Source organism: Gopherus evgoodei, chromosome 1 (assembly GCF_007399415.2).
Source record: "Gopherus evgoodei ecotype Sinaloan lineage chromosome 1, rGopEvg1_v1.p, whole genome shotgun sequence".
NCBI lineage: Eukaryota > Metazoa > Chordata > Testudines > Testudinidae > Gopherus > Gopherus evgoodei.
In genome coordinates this window covers 323,452,010-323,475,936 of record NC_044322.1, presented here as the reverse complement: position 1 = coordinate 323,475,936, position 23,927 = coordinate 323,452,010, and the positions used below count along the sequence as shown (strand labels likewise).

The following is a 23,927-nucleotide window of genomic DNA, read 5'->3' as shown; positions in this document are numbered from 1 at the left end:
ACATGCTGGGAGCAGGGTGGGGTTGGGGGAGTGGCCCTGGCTTCTCACCATAGATTCCAGCTGGGTGCAGGGACCAGCTTCCAAGGCTTCTTGCCCTGGCTGCAGAGGAGGGGGACAGAGGTGTGTCCAGCTGCCCAAGCTCTTCAGGAGAGTGGGAGCAGCTGAAATCTAGCTGCCCTGCTTTCTTGTCAATTTCACAGTTCCTGCTGTGAAATTGACAAGATAACTAACAGCCAAAGTTAAGTAGTACAATTTCTATACAGATAGTGTCACCCTAACTACACCAACATAAACCCTATACCTCCTGTGGAGATGGAGTTGTTATGTTGGTGTAGTAGGGCATTTACATTGGCGGGAGCAAGACTGTAATGTAGACACTGACATAATTAATTCAATAGAAGCTGCCTCATGTTGACCTAACTGTGTAGTGTGGCCCAGGCCTTAGTTTTTCATAGGGTATGTCTACCCTTAGAATTCTACAGTGGCAAAGCTGCAGTGGTTCAGTGTATTTCTTCCATCACTGTAGGTAATCCATCTCCCCAAGAGGAGGTAGTTAAGTTGATGGAAGAATTCTGTTGACCTAGCGTTGTCTACACCAGGGATTAGGTTGGCATGGCTACGTCTCTCCGGATTTTTCATACCCTGGAGAAATGTAACTATGGCCTTGTCTACACTACAGGGGAAATTCAATCTAAGCTACGCAATTTGAGTTACATGAATATGTAACTCAAATCGATGTAGCTTAGATTTACTTCTCGTGGGGTCCACACTATGCAATGTTGAAAGGAGGTGCTCTCCCATCGACTCCCCCTACTCTTCTCAATCTAGTGGAATACAGGAGTTGATGGGAGAGCGATCTGCAGTCAATTTAGCAGGGCCACCCAAAGGATTCAGAGGTCCTGGGGCAAAGCAATTTTGGGGGCCCCTTCCATAAAAAAATGTGCAATATTATACAATACTATATTCTCGTGGGGACCCCTGCGGGGCCTGGGGCAAATTGCCCCACTTGCTCCCCCACCCCACGGGCGGCCCTGGGAAAAATAAACTTTCCGGATCTCGGCACAAACCCAGTTTTGAGAAAACTTCTTTACAAGGTATCACTGGTTCTGAGCATCAGCTAGTGCTGAAAGACACTAAAGCTCATTAAAAAGGTTGAACAAATATTTTCCGTCAAAACTTTTTTTGGATCGAAAACTAGGGGTTTTTAAAAAGCAGAAAATAATCATGGACAATGTCCGCTTTCCTTCAAAATTTGTTGTGCTTTTTTAGATTGAAAAGCTGAAATTAGTCTGCCAAAACCTGCATATGGTTTGGGGTTTCAGAAGTGTGTGGCCAAATATTTGCTGCTTGCTGTGTTTGATTGTTTAAAGAAACAATAAAAAAATTCTGCTTTAAAAAAATCCAAAACTTGTGAACCACCTCAGCTTGTGACCAAACTCCTGAGCCCATCCAGTCACAGATTTTTCCAGGTTTCTGATACTCTGCTGGCTTCCTTGACTCATATCTGTCTCCATAACTTTGGGTTCATTTAGCTTAGAACATAAGAGCAGCCATACTGGGTCAAACCAAAGGTCCATCCAGCCCAGTGTCCTGTCTACTGACAATGGCCAATGCCAAGTGCTCCAGAGGGAGTGAACCAAACAGGTAATGATCAAGTGATCTCTCTCCTGCCATCCATCTCCACCCTCTGACAAACAGAGGCTAGATACACCATTCCTTACCCATCCTGGCTAATAGCCTTTAATGGACTTAACCTCCATGCATTTACCTGTTTCCTAGAGACTGGCTCCATGGGGTCCCTCACAAACTGGAGACAGTTATTGTGGGTTTGTCTTTAGTATAGCTTATGTACATACTCCACGAACTGAGCATTTGAGTTTGTTCCAGAATCTAGGATGAGCTTATGTTGTGAAAACTGAAATGCTCAAAATAGCACATGCATATAAATGAACACAGGGTGCTAAAATTAAATTAACCCAGGGGTTCTCAAACTGGGGGTCAGGACTCCTCAGGGGGTCACGAGGTGTCAGCCTCCACCTCAAACCCCGCTTTGCCTTCAGCATTTATAATAGTGTTAAATATATAAAAAAGTGTTTTTAATTTATAAAAGGGCATCACACTCAGAGGTTTGCTATGTGAAAGGGGTCACCAGTACAAAAGTTTGAGAACCACTGAATTTAACCACTTTGAAGCCTCAGGGAATGCAGTGGGGGGGGGGAGGTCTCCCTTGGTAGGGTTGAGAAGGAGGAAGGTGGTGTAGGATATTGCTCTTCTCATGTGATCCCTCCCCCAGTGGCTAATTTTAAATGAAGCTACCCTCCCCTGACATGAATCTCCCTATGGCACTGAAATTAAATATAGACTATAATTTGGCATTTAAGAAGTGAAAGGGATGGTAGCCCTAATGGAAAAGCTAACAGCTTTGCTCTTGTGCAAGCCTCAGACTGCTGAATGAGCTTTAAGGTTGGGAAAGCTGTGCCTCCCAAACAGCCTGGCCCTGCCCCCATCTGACCCCCACCCACTTCCTGCCCCCCCGACTGCCCGCTCCCCTTAGAGTCCCCGATCCATCCTGCTCCTTGTCCCCTCACCGTCCCCCAGAAACCCCCCAACCACCACCCCAGAACCCAACCCCTGCTCCCTGTCCCCTGACAGCCCCAACCTCTATCCACCCCCTGCTGAGTCCTGACAGACCCCCTGGAATGCCCACGATCCAACCCCCCGTTCCCTTCCCCTGACCGCCCCCCCAACCTCTGCCTCCTCCCTGTCTCCTGACTGTCCCCGGGACTCCCTGCCCCTTATCCAACCCCCCCAGACCTGGCCCCTTATCCCCAGCTTTCCCCTCACCTAGCACCTCAATGCGCCACATCCAGGAATGTCCCTGAACAGCAGTGCAGCGTGGCTCCAGCGGGGCCTGAGCTCCTCCCTGCTCTGAGCTGTGTGGTAAAGGGGTGGGGCTGAGAGCTCCAGCGGGGCCTGAGCTCCCTCTGCTGGGCCTGGAGCTTGCAGCCCCGCCCCCTTACCACATGGCTCTAAGTGGGGAGGAACTCAGGCCCCACCGGAGCCACGCTGCACCGCTGTTCAGGGATACTCCTGGATGCACTGAGGCTCCGGGAGAGGGGCGGAGGTGGGGTCGGGCCAGGGAGGGAACCTCAGCCATTCTCGTGGGGGCCCCTGCGGAGCCCGTGGCCTGGGGCAAATTGTCTCACTTGCCCTCCCCTCTGGGCGGCCCTGCAATTTAGCAGGTCTTCCCTAGACCTGCTAAATTGACTGCCGATGCATCAGTCACCACTTGTTGATCCCTGTTAAGTGTAGACAAGCCCTATGCTGATGTAAGTTTTCAGTGTAGACCAGCCTGTAGTAAGAGGAGGCCCTGAGATATAAACCTTGATATCAGAGGCCCGGTATGAGGCCTAAGGCCTGACCTAAAGTAATGGTCAAGACTTTGCTAACATAAAGCAAAGTTAAGCTGTGAGCCAGAGGCAGGCCCTGCTCACAGAAGCTGGCAAAGAAAGGGCTGATGCTGCAAAAAGAGACATACCTAAAAGGTACTGGACACCAGATATCAGAACATTCGCATACTTGTACACTTCACACAGATAACAAGGAACAGGCTGACCCTTCCCAATGACAGGGCCAAAAGGGTAATATGATGAATAGAGTTGTTTTGTTCGAACCAACATGTATAAGGTGAGAGGCGGCACTTTACTACGTAGAGGGGTTGTACCTTGCTACATAGAGGGGTTGCACCTCAATGTGTAACTTGTTTGTACCTGTCTATAAGAATGCATCCCTGGGGCAGTGTCTTTGTCCAGCTTAGGGGGCAGTGGAAAGTCCCGCCACTGACTGAGCTGAGTCTATTGCCAGGGGGCACATATTCATAGTATGTCCTATAAAGTCTAGAGGGAACTATCATTGTGCTTCGTTTGACAATAAACCTGGCTGAAGTGCCTTCATACCTTACTAGAGTCTGTGATCACTGGGGGTTCTCTTGGGGTCTGCTGAGTCAGTTATCAGCACAGAGCTGGAACAGCACACAGAGGGAGCACACGCACACAGCCGATTGATATCAATATTGAACAGAGCAGAGCACCACACCAATAGCATCTGACGACACCGCCCACAGATTCCAAGGCCAGAAATGACCATTCTGATCTAGTCCTACTTCCTGTATAACACAGGCCCTAGAACTTCCCCCAAATAATTCCTAGAGCAGATCTTTAAGAAAAAAAATCCAAACTTGAATTAAAAATTGTCACTGATGGAAAATCCACCACAACCCTCGGGAAATTGTTCTAATGGTTACTTTCTGTCACTGTTAAAAATTTACACCTTAGGTAGGCCTGTGTATTTGTATATAGTTAAACACTGTTATCTGGAATCCAACTGTGTGTGGTTTCCCCCATTACTAATGTTGTGTAGTGAGCAAAGATACTGTACTGCCATTCCTTATTTTAGTGGGTGGGGAAAGGAGATCATAGGAAATTACAGAGCTCTGAATTATTTGTCATTGAGGAGGGGGATATACAAGGATTTTGTCAGTTGGGGAGGGGCTGGGATGCTTTTCAGAGACAGGAGGACGCTGATCCTTTGCTATCCTATCTGCCTTGCCCATCCCTATGACCCTACAATTTATGTTAAGAATACATTGTTGACAGACCCATTTTATTAATGTGTTTCTAGTTTCCCGGATCCCCACCCTGTTTTCCCTCGTATTCCAGATGCCCCTGAGCCATTTCGGGGAAGGCGGCTCCGCTCTGGCAGCCATCGCCGACTATCATGTATGGCAGATCCCCGCAGCATTGCGGGCTGTGCAGCCCTGCTGCTAGCCCATTGACTGTCCGTATCTAGGAGCGTTCCCGTTCCCTTGTGCAAGTCCCCCTGGAGAGGCAGGGCCCCTGGGCGGGACATTCCCGGAAATTTCTCCCGTCCAAGCAGGAGCACACACATAAGAGAGGCGGGTTGGGGGGTGTGTATGGGAGAGATGAGACGTCGCCAATGACGTCACGCCTGAAGGCCTTTTGCGATTGGCGAGAAGGAAAGGTTGTACCCCGAAGGTCACACTCGATTGGCTGGCGGCGGGGGGCGGCATCCCTTAGTTCCCCAAAATTCTGTTAATAGCTGGCTGGGCAGTGATTCGGTTCCTTTGCGCAATCCTAGAGCCGGCTGCTCTGTTGTCCCCGTGTAAACCCCGCTCCGCTGGCAGGTAGGTGGTGCGGGGCGGGAGTTGGGCGCTGCATCCCTGCTGTGGGGTCCTGCCGCGGCAGGCGGCGGAGCCTTTCCCCAGGGGCCTAGACTCCCGGGTACCTCCAGGCCACGCGTGGAGCTGTTCCTGCTGGCTCTGGGCTGGACCTTGGGGGGCCGCTGCGCCCCGGACAGCCGGTGGGGCTCCCTGGGTCACTGCGGGACGGGGCTGTGGGAGTCGCCCCCCGCGTTCCGTGATTCCGCCCCGTGGGGGGTGGGGCCTTGACAGCAGCAGCTTCTCGCTGTCTGGGAATGTGTCTCTGCCTCCGAGCCTGTCCCGCCATGGTGGGTCGGGCAGACCAGGCTTTCAGCTCCCTCCTCGCTCCTCGGCACAGCGGGACTGTTGAGGACACGTTTGCATCTTCCTTTCTGGCAACAAAGTAGCCACGTTTGTCCTCGGGGGGTGACCCTGGCAGTGAGCCTGACTTTTCCAGCTCGTGAGCTCTTTTCTGGCCAGTAATTTAGACTGACAGGGAGAAATCCATCGGAGAGAAAACTGCGAAGGAGATTAACTGCTCTTTTTAGCTGCATCTCTAGATCAGGGCTTACCTGCCGCCCCGTTCTAACCCGGGGAAAACAAGTTTGGAGCACATCATACGTCAGTTAGGAAGGAACTGTTCATGATCTCCGGCAAAGGTGTGTGTGAATCTGAAAGTCTCCATTGATTTAAAAGCCGGAAAGAGTCCTGTGGCACCTTGTAGACTAACAGACGTTTTGGAGCATGAGCTTTCGTGGGTAAATACTTACTTCCTTGGATGCATGACATGAGGAAGTGGGTATTCACCCACGAAAGCTCATGCTCCAAAACGTCTGTTAGCCTATAAGGTGCCACAGGACTCTTTGCTGCTTTTACAGATCCAGACTAACACGGCTACTCCTCTGATAATTGATTTAAAAAATCCCATGAGGGGAGGGATATAAAACCCATCAATCTGCTATTGCTCCAATTCGCAATTAAGATAAGTGTAACTGAAGGAGATTGTGGGGAAATTTTTTTTCTATATTTTCACTTTGCACTGGGTACCTGGCAGAATTCTTCGTTTTTTGTTAAAGATGCAGCTGGAAAAACAGAAATTGGCAGTACCACTTCAGGCAGGTATTGATAAATGAGATTGTTTAATTTTAAAACTAAATACTTTAATCATTTTTAAAAAATTGAAAACTCATGCTAACTTCATCAGTTTATGGCACTAAAACTACCATTAGAAGCATAACCATATATTCAGTATACTTTAAAGAGTTGCTGTCAATTTAAAAATATGTTGTAAATGTACTATCTTTAACTTATCAAGTATCAGAGGGGTAGCTGTGTTAGTCTGGATCTGTAAAAGCAGCAAAGAATCCTGTGGCACCTTATAGACTAACAGACGTTTTGGAGCATGAGCTTTCGTGGGTGAATACCCACTTCGTCTTTGCTGCTTGTCTTTAACATAATTAATGCAGCTAAGATATTATAAGTAAGAATTTTTTTAAAACCCATCTTGCCAATCTTTATATGCCTTGTACTTCTTTCAGCAAGGCCAGTGAATCAGTGAAGTCAGCTTCGCTCTGACTTATTTTAGCAGTGTTGGATTCCAAAGGCTCCTGGGAATGTTTGTTTAAAAGCACCTCCTTTTAGTGGAACTCAAAAAAAGTTTCCACAATGTTTGTTTTTGGTCTGAGGTTTTATAAAATCTTGTTTTCAGGCCAAATTGAAGGTGAAAGTGTCCCTTTAGTAGACCAAATGTGAAAAATACAAGGACTGTACAAGCAGGAAAGAAGATATGATCCTTATCTCAGAATTTTGCATGCTCACTCTTCTCTCCCCCACCCCACCCAAACAAGCAAAAAAACCCTATCCCCACGTGACCCATAATCAGCCAGTTAGTTTCTTGTGCAAGTGGGTCTTCATCAGGAAGGCTCCTGTGCTTGCAGGCATTCTGTTCGTAGGAAGGTGCCACGTAAGTGAGTATTAAAAGATCATTTTACTTTTCATTTTGAAGTAGTTTTCTCTGATATTGTAGGATGCTCACTATGTATTTCTCTCTATAGCCCTGATCTTGCAAAGAATTACAGATACTCCTAACTTGAAGTCCATGAGCAGTCCCACTGGGTTTAAAGGGCCTTCGTATGCTTAAATATGTGCATAGGTCTTTGCAAAACTGGGGTCTAAGAGCTAGATTTTTCAAAGATGTTTAAATGCACGTAGGCATCTGGATCCAGATCCTCAAAGGTATTCAGGCATCTAAGTACCTTTTGGGGTTCTGGACCTTACTGTGGTTTTCAAAAGTGCCTAAGCACCTAATTCAGGTTGATTTAAATAGGGGTTGGGTGCCGAGGCATGCTTATGTAAATACCTTTAAAGAAATGGCCCAAGGGCATTTGTCATTGGTCATGTAGCACCTTTAACTCTACTTTATTGCTCTTTTATGAGTTAGTCTTTTTTTTTTATCACTACACCAGTGATAAGGAAGATACTTATAAGATTTATAAGGTGGGTGTTGATAAATTTTGACTCTTGCATATTTATACTGGTGACTCAGTCTAACTGGCATTTTTGCTTAAGCCTCCAGCACTGATTACAAGTACAGTAACTAGAATTAAGAACAATATACCTTGCACAGGAGTAAAAACTTTTTGATACAGCAATACTGGTGGTTTGATTTTTGTGAAGTAACCCAGCCAAAGCGAAGGGAAAACAAGACTTCGTGTTCTCTTACTGTTTCAGTTGCAGTTTACATTAGAGCACTTGTATTTGGTAATGAAAGTAAATTCAGGTTTCTCTTGCACAGGAAATCTGGGAATATTAGTACTATTAATCAGAAAATTGTGATAATTATTGCTAGGGTTGTGATCATTGTAGTGATTAGTAGCTGAGTATGTTTTACAAAAGATTTCTAAAGAGACACAAACACAATGGCTTCTAAGCACCTTTACGAGCCTGGTGTCGTTTTAACTACTTTCTTTGCTGCCATCAGGTTTTATCATGCTACGAACGTTCAGAGACACAACTGGCAAGTTTGGGGTCCATCTTTTAAAGTGCCGTCACCATCATAAACCTGTACTGGCTATCAGGAGGGAAGATGTTAGTGTTTGGGAAAGAAGAGCACCTCTAGCACCAAAGCATGTTAAAGAGCTGACAAATCTGGGATACAAAGTCTTAGTACAACCATCAAACCGGAGAGCCATCCATGAAAAGGTAGGTTCTGCTGTGGTTCTTATTTAGATGAACAAAATGTAACATTGGTTTATTAATGATGATATTATAGCATTGAAGGATCTAAAGGATGTACATAATAGCGAACATATGTTATTAGCTATTCTGTTATGTATTACAAAAGGGGGTCATTCTTTCCCACTGACTAAAGCAATGGGAATAATTGGCTAGATCTGTAAGGTAATATTGATGCCTATTCATTGTTCTTTGTTTTTCAGGTCTGTCCTGCCCTCCCCCAACCTTCCTGTCTTCTGTTATCTAAATTCTCAATAATTCTTTGCATAGGAACTTTGGGGTTTTATTTAATTCATGATGTCCTATGTAACTGTTTATCTTTTTCCTTGCTGCCTGCAGCGTATTTCCACTGATGCTGTGTATAGTTGTGACAGAGAAAAGGTGTGGCTTCCCCACCCCCACAATCCTGTTAATTCATCTGAGTTAAGTTGAAGTGATTGCAAAGCCCTGTTAAAATGCAGGCCATCATGTTTGAAGCCTTGCTAGCTGGCCATATTGTAGTCATGCTAGCCTGACTCTTAATGAGGCATTTGTGTTAAGCTAATGCAATTGTGACACATACTCTTTTTACTTATCAAGTCAGGGTCTGAGAGAGGGAGGAGTATAGTTGAAGGCAAAAAAACCAAAATACAATCTGCTGTCCAGGCTTCAAGGATTGCACTTTAACCAGATGTTTTAAGTAACAACCACATTTATACCAAAGATAACTTGCTTTGTGTAAGTCTATTGATATTTTGTTATGCTAATATTCAGCCTGGTCCCGCTGTCATTTGAAGTCAATGGGAGGTTGCCATCAACCTCAGTGGAAGCAGCATGATAGTATGGTTGAATGGGTAAGGTTCAGAGGTGGGAGCAGAAGTCCTAGCCCTAGCTTTTGTAACCCACTATATGACCGTGAACAAACCACCCAATTTCTGTGTCTTAGTTGCTCCATCTTAGAATGGGGATTGAGATGCTTTACCCACTTTTGAAGGAATGAAAACCTCTATAACCTATTTATTACTAGTAATAAGATGGGCTGAATTCTGTCTCCAGGTTCAATCCTATGCTATCCCAATGAAACAATCCTTTTATGTAGTGTGACCAGGATCCCAGGGGAGCCATGCTGAGATTGCTCAATTAGGCTAAACTGTGAAGAATGGGGCAGACAGTCCCACCAGATATGTTATTCTGATATTTAGATTCACAAAGCCAGCAACAAAACAGCTTTTACAATACCTTACCACTTACCCAGTATCATACCTTTAGTCCCAGATTTGGACCTTAGCGTCCAAAATATGGGGGTTAGCATGAAAACCTCCAAGCTTAGCTACCAGCTTGGACCTGGTACTTTCTGCCACCACCCAAAAAATTAGAGTGTTTTGAGGCACTCTGGTCCCCCTGGAAAACCTTCCCTGGGGACCCCAAGACCCAAATCCCTTGAGTCTCACAACAAAGGGAAATAATCCTTTTTCCCTTCCCCCCTCCAAGTGCTCCTGGAGAGATACACAGATACAAGCTCTGGGAATCCAAACAGAGTGACTCCCCCTCTCCGTTCCCAGTCCTGGAAACAAAAGCACTTTCCTCTTCACCCAGAGGGAATGTAAAATCAGGCTAGCAAATCCAACACACACAGATCTCCCCCTGATTTCTTCCTCCCACCAATTCCCTGGTGAGTGCAGACTCAATTTCCCCGAAGTAAAGAAAAACTCCACCAGGTCTTAAAAGAAAGCTTTATATAAAAAAGAGAAAAATACATACAAATGGTCTCTCTGTATTAAGGTGACAAAATACAGGGTTAATTGCTTAAAAGAAATATGAATAAACAGCCTTATTCAAAAAGAATACAAATCAAAGCACTCCAGCACTTATATTCATGCAAATACCAAAGAAAAGAAAAGAAACCATATAACTTACTATCTGATCTCTTTGTCCTTACACTTAGAAACAGAAGATTAGAAAGCAGAAACTACTTCTCCAAAGCTCAGAGAAAGCAGGCAGACAGACAACAAAGACCTCAGACACAAAATTCCCTCCACCCAAAGTTGAAAAAATCCGGTTTCCTGATTGGTCCTCTGGTCAGGTGCTTCAGGTGAAAGAGACATTAACCCTTAGCTATCTGTTTATGACACCCAGAAGCAAAAAATACAGTTCCCTTAAAGCAACCCAGCCTTGAGCTCACACCCAGGCAGTGAAGTCAGATATGATGAGGATTACTAAAAATCTTGTTCATCATATAAAACAATGCCATACAAATGCCTATCTCACTTCCAGGTAACATTGTAAAAAAGAAGTGAGCAGCATGATCTCCTCCTGTAAAAGTAAACTTGTTTGTCTGAGTGATTGGCAGAATAAGAAGTAGGACTGAGTGGAATTGTATGCTCTAAAATTTTACATTGTTTTGTTTTTGAATTTTTTTTGTACATAATTCTACGTATCTAAGTTCAACTTTCGTGGTAGAGATTGCACTACAGAAATTGTATTAGGTGAATTGAAAAATACTATTTCTTTTTTACAGTGCAGATATTTGTAATAGAATATAAAGTGTACAGTGCTCATATTTTTTGTTGTAATTGAAATCAATATATTTGAAAATGTAGAAAACATCCAAAATATTTAAATAAATGGTATTCTATTGTTTAACAGTGCGATTAATTGTGATTAATTTGTTTAATCGCTTGACAGCCCTAATACAAATCCAAGCTCTTAAACTCTCTTAAATAAGTTTGTTTAGTAACAGGCCTTAACTTGTTTCTGTATCTTTCTGCTTCATAAGTTCTTTTAAGTCTGCCTTTGTTTTTTCTGCATTAATATTGAAGAATGAAAGTGTTTCTTAATGCTCTGTTTACAGGATTATATAAAAGCAGGTGGCATTATTCAGGAAGATATTTCTGAGGCATCTCTGATTGTGGGAGTGAAGAGACCTCCAGAGGATAAATTAATTCCTAAGAAGAACTATGCATTCTTCTCTCACACTATTAAAGCCCAAGAGGCAAACATGTCTCTACTGGATGAAATTCTAAGAAAGGTAAGTATTGTAGTAAGAAAGATCAGTGACTGTTACCACAATGTAAAAAACAGGATTATGCATATAGGACATTGGAAGGTAACCTGAATATTCATAGATATTTGAGCTTGCTTTTCATAATACAATAATAGAAAGTCTGAACTCGCCACAGTTGTTGTTGTTTTTAAGAGATGCATTTAATTTTTTTAAGCTGTTTATATTGATTCTCTTAACCTATAATATGGAAATAATCAGAGGGTATTGTATATCCAAACACCAGCTGTAGCGTATCTACTATACATCACTTAGCTATGGGTTAGAACATATTGCTGCATTGCAACATTTATGTTCTATGCTTCTATTTTTATTCCTGAGGGAAATAAAAATTTCGCACACTATTTTAAAATTTTGCAAATTTTATTTGTCAATAAATAAATGTGTTGGCTCTAGCATGGCAGTGGGGAGCACAGGCCACTGGCTGCATGGAGATGGGAGATCACCCTGCAACCCCACCCCCTAGAACATATTCCTGGCAATGAGGCCACACCTGACCCTGAAGCAGCGTAAGGGCTGGGCCTGCCCCAAAACCCCCCAGGGCCCTGCCCCTCTTTCCAAGTGCAAGAAGTGTGGGTAGGCAGGCTCAGCCCAGCAGGATCTAAGTGTGGAGGTATCATAACCTTAGTCCCAGATTTGGACCTTAGCGTCCAAAATATGGGGGTTAGCATGAAAACCTCCAAGCTTAGCTACCAGCTTGGACCTGGTACTTGCTGCCACCACCCAAAAAATTAGAGTGTTTTGGGGCACTCTGGTCCCTCTGAAAAACCTTCCCTGGGGACCCCAAGACCCAAATCCCTTGAGTCTCACAAAAAAGGGAAATAATCCTTTTTCCCTTCCCCCCTCCAGGTGCTCCTGGAGAGATACACAGACACAAGCTCTGTGAATCCAAACAGAGGGACTTGCCCTCTCCGTTTCCAATCCTGGAACAAAAACACTTTCCTCTTCACCCAGAGGAAATGCAAAATCAGGCTAGCAATCCAACACACACACAGCTCTCCCCCTTGATTTCTTCCTCCCACCAATTCCCTGGTGAGTACAGACTTAATTTCCCTGAAGTAAAGAAAACTCCAACAGGTCTTAAAAGAAAGCTTTATATAAAAAAGAAAGAAAAATACATACAAATGTTCTCTCTGTATAAGATGATACAACACAGGGCTAATTGCTTAAAAGAATATTGAATAAACAGCCTTATTCAAAAAGAATACAAATTAAAGCACTCCAGCACTTATATTCATGTAAATACCAAAGAAAAGAAACCATATAACTTACTATCTGATCTCTTTGTCCTTACACTTAGAAATAGAAGATTAGAAAACAGAACTACTTCTCCAAAGCTCAGAGACAGCAGGCAGACAGAAACAAAAGACTCAGACACACAATTCCCTCCACCCAAAGTTGAAAAAATCCGGTTTCCTGATTGGTTCTCTGGTCAGGTGTTTCAGGTGAAAGAGACATTAACCCTTAGCTATCTGTTTATGACACGCCCCCCAAATTGCAGACAGTGGGGAAGCTCACTGGCGGCAATTTCCTTCTAGAACTTGAAAATAACCAGGGTAATACAACACATGCACCTTTACATATACCACTAAGTATATAACTAACAGACTTTTACATTTTAAGAACACTTTTTAACTACTGGATTCTGGGAAACTCTCACGGGAGAGTGCATCAGCAACTTTGTTAGAAGCTCCTGTGATGTGTTGAATTTCAAAATCAAAATCTTGGAGAGCTAAACTCCAACGAAGAAGTTTCTTGTTGTTCCCCTTGGCAGTATGAAGCCACTTTAGTGCAGCATGGTCAGTTTGTAGTTGGAACCGCCGTCCCCAAACATATGGGCGTAGCTTTTCCAGGGCGTACACAATGGCACAGCATTCCTTTTCACTGACTGACCAGTGACTTTCCCTCTCAGACAGTTTCTTGCTGAGGAACACGACAGGATGGAAGTTGTGATCTGTTGCTTCCTGCATGAGCACTGCTCCTATACCACGCTCAGATGCATCTGTGGTTACTAGGAATGGCTTGTCAAAATCCGGGGCCCTGAGTACAGGGTCAGACATGAGTGTTGCCTTAAGTTGGGTAAAGGCCTTTTGACACTCATCAGTCCACTTAACTGCATTTGGCTGGGTCTTTTTGGTCAGGTCGGTCAATGGGGCAGCGATTTGGCTGTAGTGTGGTACAAATCGCCTGTAGTATCCGGCCAAGCCTAAGAAGGATTGGACCTGTTTCTTTGACCTTGGGACAGGCCACTTTTGGATAGCATCCACCTTGGCCTGTAGGGGGTTTATGGTTCCTCGACCCACCTGGTGCCCCAGGTAAGTCACTCTGTTTTGGCCTATTTGACACTTTTTGGCCTTAACAGTTAGTCCTGCCTGCCTGATGCGCTCAAAAACCTTTTCCAGGTGTAGTAGGTGTTCGGGCCAGGAGTCTGAAAAAATGGCCACATCATCGAGGTAGGCAACTGCAAATTCTCCCAGTCCAGCTAGTAGACCGTCTACCAGCCTCTGGAAGGTGGCGGGTGCATTTCGAAGGCCGAAAGGAAGGACATTGAATTCATACACCCCCGCATGGGTGACGAATGCTGACCTCTCCTTGGCAGGTTCATCTAGTGGTACTTGCCAGTACCCCTTGGTTAAGTCTATTGTAGAGATGAACTGGGCACGTCCCAACTTCTCCAATAGCTCATCAGTGCGTGGCATTGGATAGTTGTCCGGACGAGTTACCGCATTTAGCTTACGGTAGTCCACGCAAAAGCGTATTTCCCCATCTGGTTTGGGTACCAGAACCACTGGAGATGCCCATGCACGGGCGGATTATACCCATCTGTAGCATGTTCTGGATCTCCCGTTCTATAGCAGCTTGGGCATGAGGAGACACCCGGTAGGGTGGGGTTCTGATTGGGTGAGCATTACCTGTATCAATGGAGTGGTATGCCCGTTCAGTCTGTCCTGGGGTGGCTGAGAACAATGCGGCGAAGCTAGTGCACAGCTCCTTGATTTGTTGCCGCTGCAGACGTTCCAGGGTGGTTGAGAGGTTCACCTCTTCCACGCCACCGTCTTTTTTCCCGTCGTAGTAGACACCGTCAGGCCACTCAGCATCATCTCCCTGGACTGTAAACTGACAAACCTGTAAATCTCTGGAATAGAAAGGCTTGAGAGAATTAACATGGTACACTTTAGGCTTTAGTGAGGAATTGGGAAATGCTATGAGGTAGTTTACAGCTCCCAGGCGCTCTTGGACCGTGAATGGCCCTTCCCATGATGCTTCCATCTTATGGGCCTGTTGCGCCTTCAAGACCATAACCTGGTCTCCTACCTTGAAGGAACGTTCTCTGGCATGTCTGTCATACCAGGCCTTTTGCTCTTCCTGAGCATTCTTTAGGTTCTCTCTAGCAAGGGCTAAAGAGTGTTGGAGGGTGCTTTGTAGGTTGCTTACAAAGTCCAGAATGTTAGTTCCTGGAGAAGGCGTAAACCCCTCCCATTGCTGCTTCACCAACTGTAATGGCCCCTTAACCTCGTGACCATACACAAGTTCAAATGGTGAAAACCCTAAACTGGGATGTGGTACAGCCCTGTAGGCAAACAGCAACTGCTGCAACACTAGGTCCCAATTATTGGAGAATTCGTTGATGAATTTTCGTATCATGGCCCCCAAAGTTCCATTGAACCTTTCCACCAGGCCATTGATTTGATGGTGGTACGGGGTGGCAACCAAGTGGTTCACCCCATGAGTTTCCCACAGTTTTTCCATGGTCCCTGCCAGGAAATTAGACCCTGAATCTGTAAGGATGTCAGAGGGCCAACCTACCCTGGCAAAGATGTCTGTTAGGGCCAGGCACACAGTGTTAGCCCTGGTGTTGCCTAGAGCTACTGCTTCTGGCCATCGGGTAGCAAAGTCCACTAAAGTCAGTACGTACTGCTTTCCTCTGGGCGTCTTTTTTGAGAAAGGGCCCAGAATATCCACAGCTACTCGCTGAAATGGGACCTCAATTATGGGGAGTGGCTGGAGAGGGGCCTTGACCTGGTCTTGAGGCTTACCCACTCTTTGGCATACCTCACAAGACCGGACATACTTGGCAACATCCTTGCCCATCCCCTCCCAGTGGAAGGACTTCCCCAACCGGTCCTTGGTTCTGTTCACCCCAGCATGGCCACTGGGATGATCATGGGCTAAGCTTAAGAGCTTCCCCCGGTACTTAGTTGGAACCACCAACTGTTTTTGCGGCTGCCATTCTTCCCGGTGTCCACCAGAAAGAATTTCCTTGTATAAAAGTCCTTGGTCTATAACAAACCAGGATCGATTAGAAGAGCTGAGAGGCGGTGGGGTGCTCCATGCCGCCGCCCACGCTTTCTGAAGGCTGTCATCTGCTTCCTGCTCAGCCTGGAACTGTTCCCTTGAGGCTGGGGTCACCAGTTCTTCCTCAGACTGTGGACTTGGGCTTGGTCCCTCTGGAAGCGATGTAGGTGATGGGGTTGTTTCCGTTGCTGGTGAACCGCTCTCCGCTGGTGCACCTGAGGGTATTTCAGGCTCTGGCTGAGCCTTTTGGGTATGGCTGTGTTTTGCTTCTGCCAGTTCTGGCTCGCTGGCGCCCTCTGGCGTTGAGGTCGAAGATGTGGTTGCACTTGCTGGTGCTGGTTGCTGTTCCAGTTCCGGGCCTGGGACTGGAGATGCTGTGGCTGTTTCAGTGGTAGGCATGGAATCCGGGTCCACTACCTCTGTCTGGGTCTCTGGTAACACAGACGGGGCCTCTGTGGACGGCTCAGGAACAGGAATGGGTCTGGAAGCTTGCCTGGTTTGGCTACGGGTAACCATTCCCACTCTCTTGGCCCGCCTCACCTGGTTGGCAAAGTCTTCCCCCAGTAGCATGGGGATAGGATAATTGTCATAGACTGCAAAAGTCCACATTCCTGACCAGCCTTTGTACTGGACAGGCAGTTGAGCTGTAGGCAAGTCTACAGCTTGTGACATGAAGGGGTAAATTGTAACTTTGGCCTTTGGGTTGATGAATTTGGGGTCAAGGAAGGATTGGTGGATAGCTGACACTTGTGCCCCCGTGTCTCTCCACGCAGTAACCTTCTTTCCGCCCACTCTCAAATTTTCCCTTCGCTCCACGGGTATTTGAGAGGCATCCGGGCCTGGGGATCTTTGGTGTGATGGTGGTGTAATGAATTGCACTCGCATGGTGTTCTTTGGACAGTTGGCCTTGATATGTCCCAGTTCATTACACTTAAAGCATCTTCCATCTGATGGGTCACTGGGCCGAGGTGAGTTACTGGAGACTGGTGAGGTTGAAGAGTAGGGTATCGGTGGCTTTACTTGGGTGGTATGTGGGGTCTTTGGCTGTCCTCGGTTGTAGGGTTTATGGTCTGTGTGCCCCCTGGGGTAATCGTTTCCCTTGACAGTAGCTTTCTTGCTTTCTGCCAGTTCCATCCATTTGGCTCCAATTTCCCCCGCCTCAGCGATATCTTTGGGATTTCTATCTTGTATGTACCATGTGATGTCTTTAGGAACACCATCCAAGAACTGCTCCATTTGTATGAGGAGGTTCAGTTCTTCCAAGGTTTGAATGTTGTTTCCTGTTAACCAGGCCTCATAGTTTTTTGCAATGTAGTAGGCGTGTTTGGGAAATGACACCTCTGGTTTCCACTTTTGGGTTCTGAAGTGCCGACGGGCATGATCTGGGGTTATCCCCATCCTGTATCTGGCCTTGGTTTGAAAAAGTTTATAGTCATTCATTTGCAGCTTAGGCATTTCAGCTGCCACCTCTGCTAAAGGTCCACTGAGGTGTGGCCTTAATTCTACCATGTACTGGTCTTCGGGGATGCTGTACCCAAGATAGGCTCTTTCAAAATTTTCCAAGAAGGCCTCGGTGTCATCACCTGCCTTGTAGGTGGGAAATTTCCTGTGCTGTGGAGCAATAATTGGCGCCGGGTTGTTAGGGGTGGCTGGCACATGCAGCCCAGCTTTTGCCAACTCCAGTTCATGTTTTCTCTGTTTTTCCTTCTGTTCATTCTCTTTTTGTTGTTTTTCCATGTCTCGGCGGTGGGCCACCTCTTCTTCTTCTAGTTTTCTTTTGTGTGCTGCCTCTTGGGCTGCCTGTTCTCTTTGGAAGGCTGCCAGTTTGAGGTTTTCTTCCTTTTCTTTTATCTCCATCTCTTTTTGTTTTATTTCTAGTTCCTGTTTGTGTTTTTCCATCTCTCACCTGTGTTCAGCTTCTTTGAATTGGTCTTCGGCCTCCATTTTTGTCCTGGTAGACATGGTTCCTGTTTTCTTGTGTTGGGGTGCCCTCCGGTGTTTCTCTTTTGAACTGCAGGCTCTGTTCCCTCCTGGAGTCTGCCTAGCAACAGTACTTTTTTTCCCTTTCTCTCTCTAGCTAATGTTCAATGAAGGGAAACCAGAAAAACCACTTTATTTGCATGCATATAAGTGCTGGTACTTGCCTCCTAATGGGAGGGCTATTGCATGACAAAAGACTGGTGATAGCCCTTAACGACTTCTTGCTTAACATGCAAGGCACACACTGCCAGAGAGAGCAGAAAAAAAAAATTCTCTCTGGTTCCCTTTTAAAACCAAACTGTTTCTCTCTGCTAAAAAGCCCTTAGCAGAGAAAAGAAAAATATAATATTCCTACTGGCTTCTGTATTCTGTCTAGATCCCACCACTGCTACACCATATCATAACCTTAGTCCCAGATTTGGACCTTAGCGTCCAAAATATGGGGGTTAGCATGAAAACCTCCAAGCTTAGCTACCAGCTTGGACCTGGTACTTGCTGCCACCACCCAAAAAATTAGAGTGTTTTGGGGCACTCTGGTCCCCCTGAAAGACCTTCCCTGGGGACCCCAAGACCCAAATCCCTTGAGTCTCACAACAAAGGGAAATAATCCTTTTTCCCTTCCCCCCCCTCCAGATGCTCCTGGAGAGATACACAGACACAAGCTCTGTGAATCCAAACAGAGTAATTTGCCCTCTCCGTTTCCAATCCTGGAAACAAAAAGTACTTTCCTATTTCCCCAGAGGGAATGCAAAATCAAGCTAGCCAATACAACCCACACACAGCTCTCCCCCCTGATTTCTTCCTCCCACCAATTCCCTGGTGAGTACAGACTTAATTTCCCTGAAGTAAAGAAAACTCCAACAGGTCTTAAAAGAAAGCTTTATATAAAAAAGAAAGAAAAATACATACAAATGTTCTCTCTGTATAAGATGATACAACACAGGGCTAATTGCTTAAAAGAATATTGAATAAACAGCCTTATTCAAAAAGAATACAAATTAAAGCACTCCAGCATTTATATTCATGTAAATACCAAAGAAAAGAAACCATATAACTTACTATCTGATCTCTTTGTCCTTACACTTAGAAACAGAAGATTAGAAAACAGAACTACTTCTCCAAAGCTCAGAGACAGCAGGCAGACAGAAACAAAAGACTCAGACACACAATTCCCTCCACCCAAAGTTGAAAAAATCCGGTTTCCTGACTGGTCCTCTGGTCAGGTGTTTCAGGTGAAAGAGACATTAACCCTTAGCTATCTGTTTATGACAGGAGGGGCTTAGTGTGAAGGATCCAGATGTGAGGTGAGAGGGATCTGTGTGGGGCAGTCAGTGTGGGTGGCTCAGTGGGGGTCTAGATGCAGGGGGTTCTGGGTACAGTGGCATGGGACTTTGCAGGGGGCTTCCAGTGAAGGTGGTTGGGACTCAGCAGGGAGGCTCTGGGTGTGTGTGGCTCAGCGGCAGGGTTGGGTGCTGGGGGAGTGGGGCTTTGTAGGGTGAGGGTTCAGGTCCCCTGACTGCTCCACCACCACCCCCTGACAGGCACTCACCGGCAGCGGCAGGAAGCAGAGCAGCCTGGCCCCAGCCCGCTCCACTCCACCAGCTGCAGCGCTCCACTTCCCGCTGTTGGTGAGTGTAGGGAGGTTGGGGAAAGGATGCCCCCCCCATACTCAACTGCGGTGGGGAGTGGAGCAACGTGGCCCCAGCCCACTTCGCTTTCCTTGCCCTGGCCCCAGCTGTGTCTCTGGGGGGCAGCTGGGAAAAGGTCCCGCACTCACCTGCAGCGGGAAGTGGAGCACAACGGCTGGGAACTGGCGGAAGGGAGCTGGCTGGGTTTGGGCTGCTCTGCTTCCCGCCACCGGTGAGTGCTGAGGGTGTCCTTTCCCCAACCTCTCTGCACTCACTGGTTGCGGGAAGTGGAGCGACGCAGCCCCAGCCCGGTCCACTCTGCCACCTCCCAGCCGCGGGACTCCACTTCCCACCCCCCATATTCGCCTGCGGTGGGAGGCGGAGCGCTGCGGCTGGGAGCTGGCAAAGTGGAACGGGCTGGGGCTGGGCTGCTCCGCTTCTGCTGCTGCTGGTGGGTGTGTGTGTGGGGTCCCTTCTCCCAAGCCCGCTCCCCCAAGTGATGGGGCTGGGGCGAGGGAAGCAGAATTGGCCGCTCCTGGCCCCTGCTAAACCCCCAGGCCACTCTGGGACTGCAAGGCCCCCAAAAGTGGCCCCCCGACTCGGGGAGGGGGAGAGCCCCTGACTGCCCCCGAAACCCTCTGCCCCTTATTGAACCCCTCGGCCTGGCCTGGCACCTTTAACATGCTGCTCAAAGCAGTGTCAGAGCTTTACTACCTTGTATGTGAACCTGTTTTATATTGGGGTAGAGGTGTATGTGAAAGAGGTCGCCAGTACAAGAGTTTGAGAGCCACTAGTCTTGGCTATAATACACTTTGAAAAACTGATTAAGTGATGTATATGCTTTCCTGAGAGCTGTTCTCTCATGGTTTAAAGAATATGGGACCTTTCTTGCTAGAGTAAATTGTGAGGAGAAAAAAGATTGAAGTCAATGTGACTGTACACTTGATATCAACATCATGTATACCAGTAAAGGGTCTGGTGTGCAGTCCTTGTGTGGCTAACTGTTCCAAAGAAGTTAATTCTGCCTGATTAGAAACTGCAAAATTTGGCCCTCTGCATGTTTCATAACATTGGGTAAAATCCTGGCCTCATGGAAGTTTTGCCACTTATTTCACTGGGACCAGGATTTTATCCTCAATTCAGTGGATTGATTTGAGCAACTAATTGTCCCCGAGAACAGAGGCCCTCTATCTACAAAGAACATGGGCAACAAAAGTACAAGCGTCTCCAACAAGCCACAACCTTGATCTTCAACTTTTTGGGAGGAGAGGATGCATCTGATTCCAGTATCCATGCAACTTTTACTCGAATCTCACGAGATTGCCAATGAGTGTCTTATTTGTGAGGCGGCAAGTGGCCCATTGGGACTGAATCACCCTGCTATTTGGGCAGGATTCGGTTTGTGGGTTATGACTTCTGGGTCAGTGTAGCTCTGTTGCTGAACTGCTGATTTACACCAGCTGAAGATCTGCCCGTCTGGGTTGCTCAAAGATGGTCATGTTTCGTTCCAATGATCTGTTGATTGCAGTGCTAACGTTTTATTTCTTCACTTAAAAACATTATGGAGACTCTGGTTATAAACCAAGCAAGCCAAAGTCAACCTGGTCTTTGTTTTTTCTACAGCTGAAAACTCAGTCCTGTGCACTTGCGTGTCTCATGCACAAAACATGACAGGCGTGCATGTAAAAGCAGTTCCCATGGAAGCCGTACATCCTTGATTTTGCTGTTTTGATTTTAAACTTTTAGTGAAAACATAAAAGCAACTTTTTATGTATTTTCAGGAAATTCGATTGTTTGACTATGAGAAAATGGTTGATCACAGAGGACTACGAGTGGTAGCCTTTGGACAGTGGGCTGGTGTAGCAGGTATAGTGATACAAGAAGTAGGCCTAGGACTAATAATGCTCCACCAACATCAGCACCTTTTCAGTTTACATTAACTTTCTGAGAATCCAGGCCTGTCGTGCTTTTTGTAGCTGCTGTGGAGCTCCTGAGAATCTTTTTCTAGTCTGTTGCTAATTCCCGGCACTCCCAACTCCGTTATTTTACTTCCTATAAAGTCCCATCTATCTATACAGAACCAGTATTTGTCTTGCCAGGAGAGTAGATACTCAACCTCACTGGAAGGAGAATCAGTGACCCGAGGCCTTACAGAATGTGTGCTCTAGAAAGAAATGTCTATTACCTTCCCCGTGAGCCAAAGTGTATGGTAAAGCTACAACACACATACTAATCAGCCCTCTTTTTTGTGACACGGTCCTGATAGCTTTGTATTCAGTACCTCTGAAAAGCTCACTACTCTTCAGTGGAATTTAGTGGTGTGGGTTTGTCTCCTCTTCCCCCCCCCCCCCCCCAAAAATTGTCATATTTGAGGGATGTCAAATGGAGGACTGAGATTCAAGTCTGTTGTTGAACCTGTGTTTTATCTTGAGTCCAAGAAGATCTTCGGTATCAGTCACTGTAGCTCCTGTATGTCCATTCTTATTTATATTAACTGTGTAATTCTGAAATAGGAATGATCAATATTTTACATGGAATGGGATTACGATTTCTTGCTCTAGGACATCACACTCCTTTCATGGTAAGATTTTTACATATATCACTTGAACATTTTAGTAAAAAGAAGTATCATTGAATCTGGACAAACATATTGATGGGAACACTTTTGTCTGGTTTCAGCACCTTGGTATGGCTCATAACTACAGGAACAGCAGCCAGGCTGTGCAGGCAGTGCGGGATGCTGGCTATGAAATCTCTCTGGGTTTGATGCCAAAGTCGATTGGACCCTTAACATTTGTGTTTACAGGCACTGGTAACGTTTCTAAGGTAAGAAGCCTGCCCACCAGCAATGCAATTCTCATTTTTGATGCATCTTTTTACCCAGGTCCTATTTCTACATCTTGTAGACTCACTGTACACAATTTCATGATGGAATTAATTTGTTCAGTTCTCTTGCTTCTAGGTTTTTTGCCATGATGTGGTATGAATTCTTAGTTACCCTAGACTTGTGCCTGTGGAGGAGCTATGATACTGGTTACTAGTCATGAATCATAAAAACTAGGATGCGCTGTCAAGGAAAGCTGCTCCTCATGCCCTTAAATGCTATAGAATCGATAAGGATAACTATGGGAGAGGACTTCTGTTTGCTTTGTCTGTATACATTATTCCTCAAAGAAGGTTTGACTTCTGCATTATTTATGTGGTGTAAGACTTGATGTTGGTCTCTACCTAAAGGATGGGTGGTTGATCTGACGGATGGGTTACACTCTCCACTACCTCTGAGATGCAGTCATCTGCAGAAGCTCTTTCCCTTTTTGGGCTGGGTGGTTGCAGGGTGCAGTCTCCATTACAGTCACACAGCCCTTTAGCATCCATCCTTAGGCAAGAGACTACTAGCCAGCTGTTGGCTGCCGTGAGCGCTGATGTGGAACCTGGTTGATGGTCTGTCAGGAGATGCCAATGAACATGTGCTAAAGTGAAATGTCAGCCCAGAATCAGCAGTGAAACTCCTTTTCTGGGGTCAACCAAGCCTCAGAGGTACCATAATCCTGCAGGCAATTCCCCATGAAACAGAGGAAGAGCCAGAGGGGAATATCAGTTGTCCCACCTACCATAGGAAGAAGTGTCAAAAGAACAGCTGCTGCCATTCAGGAAAAAGAGGAGGCTTTGGAAGAGGATTAGATGCTGACAACATTTGTGTTCCCAGAGCAGACTCTTTCCTAGTCACCTGCTACTCCCCCAGTTCACTAACCAGCACAGGCCCTTCCTAGCTGCATGCCTTCTTGATCTTGGTCATCTTCTCAATCCAGAAAGGCTTTGATATCTGTACCTCTTCCCAGCTGAACCTAGATGCAGTCTAAGGTATTTCTCCCCACCTCCCCATCATTGTCTGGGAGCTGTGGGTATTCCTGCACAGAAGAGAATCCTCTGCTGATTAGGTACTCCTGGGAGAATTCTGCACCACTGTGCATGCACAGAATTCATGTCCCTTGAAGATTTTTTTTCCTTTTTGCTTCCCTGCAGAAAAAAGGACTTTCTGATGGAAGCAAAGGGAAGCTGCAAGAACAGTCATGCATCACTCCCTAGCTGCGCAGGTACATCATTTCAGGCACGCAGAACAGCCAGCGGAGAGGCAAATCACCGCAGGGCTGGGGATACCCCAGCCAGTGATTCCTACCCTGAGCTAGGATCAGCTGCTAGTCTCGTCTAGGTTGGAGGCAGGAGAGGACAGGACTTCCTCTTCCCCTGCAAGGAGTGGCTGGGGCTGTATCGGACCCACCCCTAGAAACCTCCCCCAGCTGCAGGAAGCTCAGCATCCTCCCCTGCTTCCTGCCCCCATTGCTCCTCAGCTGCAGAGGGGAGGGGTCACTGTGTGGAGACCTGCTCCCCCATCTGCCCAACCCCCGTGCATCTAGACCTTCCATACCCAGATACCTCCGCCAAGCCTCACCCCATACACCATTGCCCCCCTGAACCCCATCCCATAGAACCTCAACCCCCTGCATCTGGAGCCCCCTGCACACAGATACTC

General features: G+C 46.3%; 1 protein-coding gene across 3 annotated transcripts in view; it reads left to right on the top strand.

Annotated features, from left to right (window-relative positions):
- Nucleotides 1-5,081: 5,081 nt before the first annotated feature.
- The window catches only part of AASS (aminoadipate-semialdehyde synthase), a 59,705-nt gene continuing 40,859 nt past the window's right edge, over nt 5,082-23,927 (top strand). Inside the window, exons 1-7 of one of the 3 annotated variants that reach the window (XM_030549112.1) lie at nt 5,082-5,203; nt 6,295-6,333; nt 8,199-8,419; nt 11,283-11,459; nt 21,178-21,262; nt 21,910-21,977; nt 22,076-22,222. In XM_030549112.1, the coding sequence (XP_030404972.1) occupies nt 8,207-8,419; nt 11,283-11,459; nt 21,178-21,262; nt 21,910-21,977; nt 22,076-22,222 (690 nt within the window). In that variant the 5' untranslated portion in view covers nt 5,082-5,203; nt 6,295-6,333; nt 8,199-8,206. Of the gene's footprint in view, nt 5,204-6,294; nt 6,338-8,198; nt 8,420-11,282; nt 11,460-21,177; nt 21,263-21,909; nt 21,978-22,075; nt 22,223-23,927 lie in introns of all 3 variants that reach the window. The other 2 variants (XM_030549110.1, XM_030549111.1) reach the window with 2 other exon arrangements.